Source organism: Papio anubis, chromosome 20, assembly GCF_008728515.1.
Source record: "Papio anubis isolate 15944 chromosome 20, Panubis1.0, whole genome shotgun sequence".
Lineage (NCBI taxonomy): Eukaryota > Metazoa > Chordata > Mammalia > Primates > Cercopithecidae > Papio > Papio anubis.
In genome coordinates, this window is record NC_044995.1 from 40,538,493 (window position 1) to 40,547,085 (window position 8,593).

General features: G+C 51.9%; 1 protein-coding gene across 2 annotated transcripts in view; it reads left to right on the forward strand.

Annotated features, from left to right (window-relative positions):
• The window catches only part of RAB3D (RAB3D, member RAS oncogene family), a 19,697-nt gene extending 14,569 nt beyond the window's left edge, over window positions 1-5,128 (forward strand). For both annotated transcript variants that reach the window (XM_003914916.2, XM_009193515.4), the window contains exon 5: window positions 3,973-5,128. In XM_003914916.2, coding sequence (XP_003914965.1) covers window positions 3,973-4,160 — 188 coding nt within the window. In that variant the 3' untranslated portion in view covers window positions 4,161-5,128. The remainder of the gene's footprint in view (window positions 1-3,972) is intronic.
• Window positions 5,129-8,593: the final 3,465 nt, after the last annotated feature.

Sequence of the window (8,593 nt, forward strand, 5' to 3'; positions counted from 1 at the left end):
CTCAGCCTCCCGAGTAGCTGGGACTACAGGCGCCTGCCACCTCGCCCGGCTAAGTTTTTGTATTTTTAGTAGAGACGGGGTTTCACTGTGTTAGCCAGGATGGTCTCGATCTCCTGACCTTGTGATCTGCCCGTCTCGGCCTCCCAAAGTGGTGGGCCTACAGGCTTGAGCCACCGCGCCCGGCCAACCTCAGAGTTCTTTACCTTCTCTGGACCTCAGTTTCCTGTTGTGCAAGGCAAAGGGATTTAGGGTCAGGTTTTATTTATTTATTTAGAGACAGAGTCTTGTCTGTCACCAGGCTGGAGTGCAGTGGCACAATCTCAGCTCACTGCAAGCTCCACGTCCCGGGTTCACACCATTCTCCTGCCTCAGCCTCCCGAGTAGCTGGGACTACAGGCGCCTGCCACCTCGCCCGGCTAGTTTTTTGTATTTTTTAGTAGAGACGGGGTTTCACCGTGTTAGCCAGGATAGTCTCGATCTCCTGACCTCGTGATCCGCCCGTCTCGGCCTCCCAAAGTGCTGGGATTACAGGCTTGAGCCACCGCGCCCGGCCTTAATTTTTATATTGTCTTTAGAGACTGGGTCTTGCTGTGTTGCCCAAGCTGGTCTCAAACTTCTGAGCTCAGGTGATCCACCTGCCTCAGTCTCCCAAAGTACTGGGATTATAGGCTGTCTCAATACTTTTCTGTAGTTTCTAGTTTCTACAGTAAATTTCTTATTGAATAACATCAAAAAAAATTTTTTTTTCCTTTTTAAACTTTTTATTTATTTTAGAGACAGGGTCTCCCTGTGATACCCAGGCTGGTCTTGAACTCCTGGGTTCAAGTGATTCTCCTGCCTTGGCCTCCTGAGTAGTTGGGACTACATGCGCATACCACCAAGCCTGGTTAATATCAGAAAAATAAGCCGGGCATGGTGGTTCATGCCCGTAATCCCAGCACTTTGGGAAGCTGAGGCGGGCAGATCATCTGAGGTCAGGAGTTCAATACCAGCCTGGCCAAAGTGGTGAAACCCAACTCTACTGAAAATACAAAAATTAGCCTGGCATGGTGGTGCACACCTGCAGTCCCAGCTCCTTGGGAGGCTGAAGCAGGAGAATCGCTTGAACCTGGGAGGCGGAGGTTGCGGTGAGCCGAGATCTCACCATTGCACTCCAGCCTGGGCAACAAGAGCAAAACTCCGTCTCAACAAAAAGAAAAATAAAGAACACAGATTGTATGAGGCAAGGCCACATTTGGGTAAGGAAACACCAGATCTGCCCAGGAAGACAGTGGGATGGCTTTGATATCTCTAGGCTCACAGTAGGAGATCTAAGTTCATGTCCTGCCTCTGCTATTCATTCATTTACCCACTCATTCATTCAACCATTCAGCAGACAGTTTTTTTTTTTTTTTTTGAGACAGAGTCTTGCTCTGTCGCCCGGGCTGGAGTGCAGTGGCCAGATCTCAGCTCACTGCAAGCTCCGCCTCCCAGGTTTAGCCATTCTCCTGCCTCAGCCTCCCGTGTAGCTGGGACTATAGGCGCCCGCCACCTCGCCCGGCTAGTTTTTTGTATTTTTTAGTAGAGACGGGGTTTCACCGTGTTAGCCAGGATGGTCTCGATCTCCTGACCTCGTGATCCACCCGTCTCGGCCTCCCAAAGTGCTGGGATTACAGGCTTGAGCCACTGCGCCCGGCCTCAGCAGACAGTTTCTAAGCACCCTCTCCGTTTCAGGCACTGGGTGCAGCCATGGGCGGAAATCCTGCCTGCCTGGAGCCGGCTTTCTAGTAGCGGAGACAGATAATAAACAGATAATTACACACCTAACTCATTATGATTCCATTTTTACAGTGCAGTATGACGCACAGAGAAGACAGACCCGCTTCACTCTTGGCCACGTGTAATGTGGCAGGCTTTTGTCTGAATTCCTGGCTTACCTTAGTGATGTGGCAGGTGGGGCTGCCTGGAGATTCAGGGACAGCTCCTCTCAGGCAGACCCTCAGGCAACCTTAAAAGGATGCAGGAAGCTTAGCGTGGTGGCTCCCGCTGGTAAACCCAGCACTTTGGGAGGCCTAGGCGGGAGGATTGCTTCAGGCCAGCAGTTTAAGACCAGCCTGCACAACATAGTGAGATCCCCACCTCTACAAAATAAAAATTTTTTAAATTAGCCGGGTGTGATGGGGTGCATCTATAGCCACAGCTACCCAGGGGGCCAAGGCGGGAGGATTGCTTGAGCCCAGGAGGTTGAGGCTGCAATGAGCCATGTTCACACCACTACGCTCTGGCCTGGGCAATAGAAAGAGACCGTTTCTCTTAAAAAAAAAAAAAAAAAAAAAAAAAAGGCAGTGAAAAATGTGCCTTGATGGGTCTCCTGACCATGCCTTTCTGTGCAGCAGAAATTGGGTGGAAGGTGAGCTACAGCCACCTGTGGGTACTGCCATGGCCGCTGGGCAGCAGAACTCTTCATGTACCCTCCCACCTACACTCTTGCAGCCACTGCCTCGTGACAGAGAGATTCTTAGGATTGTCCAGACCATGGCTGCAGCCGCAGGGTTTCGTTTTGTTGTTTTTGAGACAGCGTCTTGCTCCATCACCCAGGCTGGTGTGCAGTGATGTGATCATGGCTCACTGCAGCCTTGACCTCCTGGGCTGAAACCCTTCTCCTGCCTCAGCCTTCTGAGTAGCTGAGACTGCAGGTGAACACCACCATGCCCATCTATTTTTTATTTATTTTAAATAGTGTCTCACTCTGTCGCCCAGGCTGGAGCGCAGTGGTGTGATCTCAGCTCACTGTAACCTCCGCCTCCCAGATTCGAGCAATTCTCCTGCCTCAGCCTCCCGAGTAGCTGGGATTACAGACGCTTGCTACCACGTCCAGCTAATTTTTTGTATTTTTCCTAGAGACAGGGTTTCATCATGTTGGTCAGGCTGGTCTTGAACTCCTGACCTCAAATGATCCACCTGCCTCGGCCTCCCAAAGTGCTGGGATTACAGGCGTGAGCCACCTCACCTGGCCGCCTGTCTACTTTTAAAAAAAATTTATTGTAGGCCGGGCGCGGTGGCTCAAGCCTGTAATCCCAGCACTTTGGGAGGCCGAGACGGGTGGATCACAATGTCAGGAGATCGAGACCATCCTGGCTAACCCGGTGAAACCCCGTCTCTACTAAAAAATACAAAAAACTAGCCGGGCGAGGTGGCGGGCGCCTGTAATCCCAGCTACTCGGAGGCTGAGGCAGGAGAATGGCGTAAACCCGGGAGGCGGAGCTTGCAGTGAGCTGAGATCCGGCCACAGCACTCCAGCCTGGGCGATATAGCGAGACTCCGTCTCAAAAAAAAAAAAAAAAAAAAAAATTTATTGTAGAGAGAGGGCCTTGCTCTGTTGCCCAGGTTGGTCTTGAACTCCTGGCCTCAAGTGATCCTCCCACCGTAGCTTCCCTTAGTGCTGGGATTACAGGCATAAGCCCCTGTGCCTGGCCTGCCACAGATTTTTATCATCGATAGGATCATTGTTCTCATTTTACAGATAAGCAAACTGAGGCTTGGAGCAGCAAAGGCGCACGGCCAAGGTCCTACAGCAGGATAAAGGGCAGAACTGGCCGGGCGCGGTGGCTCAAGTCTGTAATCCCAGCACTTTGGGAGGCCGAGATGGGCGGATCACGAGGTCAGGAGATCGAGACCATCCTGGCTAACACGGTGAAACCCCGTCTCTACTAAAAATACAAAAAACTAGCCGGGCGAGGTGGCAGGCGCCTGTAGTCCCAGCTACTCGGGAGGCTGAGGCAGGAGAATGGCGTGAACCCGGGAGGCGGAGCTTGCAGTGAGCTGAGATCCGGCCACTGTACTCCAGCCTGGGCGGCAGAGCAAGACTCCGTCTCAAAAAAAAAAAAAAAAAAAGGGCAGAACTAGGCTTAGAAGCCAGGTTTCTGTGATGCCACAGCTGAGACTCTGCCCCTCGGGGGTCTTACATGTGTTCTCACATTAACATTCATCCAGGTTTCGAGTTCTTTGAAGCCAGCGCCAAGGAGAACATCAATGTGAAGCAGGTCTTCGAGCGCCTGGTGGATGTCATCTGCGAGAAGATGAACGAGTCCCTGGAACCCAGCTCCAGCTCAGGCAGCAACGGGAAAGGCCCGGCCGTGGGGGATGCTCCAGCCCCCCAGCCCAGCAGCTGCAGCTGCTAGAGATGTCCCCAAACCCCCTACCCTCCTCTCTCCGGCCTCGGCAGGGACTGTGATTGAGGCATGAGCCACAGTGGTTATCTCCAAGCTCAGGGCAATCCCTTCCCTTCTGTCAACTGCCCCCCGACTCCTGCATGGCTCATTCTTTCACAATGTCGCCGTGGCTGCCAGGTTGCTCAGGCAGCCCCGGTGAGAGGCTACAGACCATGGGGACTCCTCAGCTCTGCATGGCAGGCAGGGGCCCGGGGACATTGACATGCATGAGCTTGCTGCTTTCCAGGGTGTGTTAAGGAGGGTGGCCGTGGGCGACACGTCCCACTCTGTCTGATGGAGGGGCATCCGTGGTGCCTTCTAGCTTAGAACCATTCTCCAGGTCTCTTCTGGGTTGGGCAGGACTGATATTTCCAAGCTGGTGGAAGATGCTTCATCTTCTTCCTCGCACAGTGTGCGTTCTTGGAGTTGGTCCAGGGAAGGCGGCGCCTCTTCCTCAGGTCCTGCAGGCTGGTCTCTGAACCTGCCCCCACGAACTTCCTGGATTCCAAGGTGGGATGGTGATTTTGACCCCTGCAGACCCTCTACTTACAAAAAGCAGCATTAAAGCGGCCTTTCCCCCTTGTAGAAGGGACAAGGAGTCAGATCCCCTCAACACCCTGGCTTCAGGGACCCCAGAAGTGCCTTCCAAGCTTCCCCCAAGAGCCACATCACCCACAACCCTGCCACTGTTTTTGCTGCGTTCACCGCATCTCTGATCCTGAATTGAATTCTGGAACTATGGACCACATCAGACAGGGCAGAGATTCACCCAACCCCTAGCACTCCGGCTCTGGGCTTTTGGCCAGAAGTTAATTAACCTCAGAGTCAGGAGCCTGGGCCCTCCCTCCTAGGCCCTGTTGAGCTGGTTGTGTTTTAAGCAAGTTCTTGCCCAATCATACATCCTGCTAGAAAAGGAAATGAAGCAACGTTCCCAGCCACCACAGGCAGTTGTCGGCAACTTTCTGATGTACGCACCTGGGCTCCTCCGACTTGAGGGGGGCCCTTCCACACCCAATGCCCATTTCCCAATCCTTGTCATCGGCAGGGCCCAGGGATGTGACAATACTTTTTTTTTTTTTGAGACAGAGTCTCGCTCTGTTGCCCAGGCTGGAGTGCAGTGGCCAGATCTCAGCTCACTGCAAGCTCTGCCTCCTGGGTTTACGCCATTCTCCTGCCTCAGCCTCCCAAGTAGCTAGGACTACAGGCACCCGCCACCACGGTGGCCCAGCTAATTTTTTGTATTTTTAGTAGAGATGGGGTTTTACCATGTTGGCCAGGATGGTCTCAATCTCCTGACCTCGTGATCCGCCCGTCTCGGCCTCCCAAAGTGCTGGGATTACAGGCTTGAGCCACCGCCCGGCCGACAATTTTTGCTAATGGAGGAGTCGCTTCTTTTTTTTCTTTTTGAGATGGTCTCGCTCTGTCGCCCAGGCTGGAGTGCAGTGGTGCAATCACAGCTCACCACAGCCTCAAACTAGGGGTCACTTCTAAGGGATGCTGGGGGTTGGGCAGAAGGGGTGAGGTGGTAGGATTGAGGAACTTGCTGTCACCGCTTGTACTTTGTAGATAGCCTGAGAGTGGCAGGCCCTTATGTGAATGGGGGGGATGGGCTGTGATCAGTGCCGGGGAGTCCCTGAAGCTGGGGTCCCCACCTCTGGGGGCTTCTGCTCAGAGGTTATGTGTGCAGTTTGAAGACTTACATCTTGACCTCCAGTTTAGAGGCACTTTCTGCCCATCAGATTGCAAACTCGAGGGGCGCAGCACCTTTTCTTAGCTCCCAAACACCAACCAACACCCCTTAACAGGACCAGCACTGTTAGGATGGCTAAGCGGATGTTTTATGTTCTCACCTCCCTGACTGTTTCAGAGGCTGTGTCTGCTCTCCCAGCCCCTGCAGCCAAAATGACTTCCTGCAGCTTTCATGAGCTCAGCCTCTTTCCTGGGGTATGTGTGAGGGGAAAAGCCTGGTTCAAGTTTAGATTTATTTCTAGGGAGCCCCAGTTACTTCATACCAGAGGCTACCCTTAGAACTTTGGAGTGAGGGCCGGGCGCGGTGGCTCAAGCCTGTAATCCCAGCACTTTGGGAGGCCGAGACGGGCGGATCACAAGGTCAGGAGATCGAGACCATCCTGGCTAACACAATGAAACCCCGTCTCTACTAAAAAATACAAAAAACTAGCCGGGCGAGGTGGCGGGCGCCTGTAGTCCCAGCTACTCGGGAGGCTGAGGCAGGAGAATGGCGGGAACCCGGGAGGCGGAGCTTGCAGTGAGCTGAGATCAGGCCACTGCACTCCAGCCTGGGTGACAGAGCGAGACTCGGCCTCAAAAAAAAAAAAAAAAAAGAACTTTGGAGTGAGGGTATCGTTTCTGTTGTTGTTGAGACAGAGTCTCGCTCTATTGCCCAGGCTGGAGTGCCGTGGCACAATCTCAGCTCACTGCAACCTCCGTCTCCAGGGTTCAAGTGATTCTCCTGCCTCAGCCTCCCGAGTAGCTGGAATTACAGGCACATGCCACCATACCCGGCTAATTTTTGTATTTTTAGTAGAGAAGGGGTTTCACCATGTTGGTGAGGCTGGTCTCAAACTGATTCAAGTGATCCACTTCCTTCGGCCTCCCAGAGCACTGGGATTACAGGCATGAACCATCACGCCCAGCTGAGAGTATCTTTATACCAGCAAATTAGATGACTGAGGTGAAATGGACAAATCCTATAAACACACAAAGTGAGGGTATCTGAGTATGTGGGCGGGAGTCAAAAATTTGTAGTTGCTTTAACACTAAAGTCAAACTAAAGCAGCTTCAAAAAGACTTGTTAAGATGCAGTATGGCCTGCTGAGGTTTTTGTTTGTTTGTTTAAGACGGAGAGTCGCTCTGTCGCCCAGGCCGGAGGGTAGTGGCATGATCTCGGCTCACTGCAACTTCCACCTCCTGGGTTCAAGCGATTCTCCTGTCTCAGCCTCCTGAGTAGCTGGGACTACAGGCACCTGCCACCACGCCCGGCTACGTTTTGCATTTTTAGTAGAGATAGGGTTTCACCTTGTTGGCCAGGCTGGTTTTGTTGGCCAATTGTCTCTAAACTGCTGTCAAAAAAAGGAATGGATGAGATTGTCTTGAATAGGGCAGAGCTAACTTGTAATCGCCTGCCTGACAAGAAACAGCTTTGACTGCATCTTACTCCTGACCTGGCCTAAGCTTTCTGTTTACATAAGATTTTTCAAGAGTTCAACTTCAAGTAGCAGCGGAGAGAGCTGCCTCTGGATTTTCTCAAAGACTGGGAACAATATGGGAACATTTGTTTCTTGTCAAAATAAGGCAAATGTTACATTGAATGATTTTGGGGGTGAGGTTTAATTGGAAATGGTCTCTGGGGACTGAAAACTGATGTTTTTGCAGATTACCCCAGGGGAACGGAGGTTTATTGAGTTTACAGACACATTAAACCAAAGGTCGTGGGAAAACCCCTCTCCAGCTCCAGGGGATTGAAGTCAGGATCACCCACTAACCAGTGCCTTCCTTCTTAACATTCACTTTTAGCAGCTTGTGTTTACATGGGCAGTTTTGATGGGAAATTGCCATGACCACAGCGGTTTGGAGTTCTGTTTTTTTTTTTTTCTCTCTCCTTTTTGTGGGGACTGGGGGACTCCTCCCAAGATCACATTTTAGCATCTTTCTTTCCTACTCCATTTAGAAACACAAAGGGTGAAATGTGGTCTCAGTGTTAACACGGTAATTCTGCTACTGGCTCCTCCCTGACGATTCTGAAATACACTACTGAACGAGCTCTGGCTGGCCCTTTCTATCCTGGAGGTGGTTCTTCTGTGTAGCAATTCCTTGATGTCCAGTTTGGAAAGATGTACTCTTTTTCTCCACAAGAAAAAATTAAATCCGTCATGCCCAAAATGTAGTTGTGCTTTTATTTCCATTAGTGAAGTGCATTTCTGGGAAAGGGGGGTTGATTTGCAACTAAGCAGATGTCAGTCAAGCGCCCTTCAAGACACAGCAGAAACCTCACTGGGCCTGGGGCTGCCTCTCGCTGGGTCCCATGGCCACCACCTTGACCTTGGAAAGCTCTGTTATATGGGAGGTAGGGAGGACACTGTTTCTCTCACCTACTTCTGGTAAAAAGGTCAGTTCTCCCCACAGCAGCAAGAGGGCACCTGTGAACACCTGAGTCAGAGCACAGCCCTCCTCTGCTTAGAACCTTCAATGGCTCCCATCTTACTTGGAGTAAACGCCAAAGTCCTTCCTGTGGCTCCCCAGGGCCCTGCATGATCTGACTCATCACTTCCCCACCCTCCTCCATCTCTCCACTTGCCTCCCCATGCTTGCTCCCCTCCAGCCACATTGGCGTATTTGCTGCTATCTGAACATACCAGACCCCCGCCCCAAGGCCTTTGCACAGG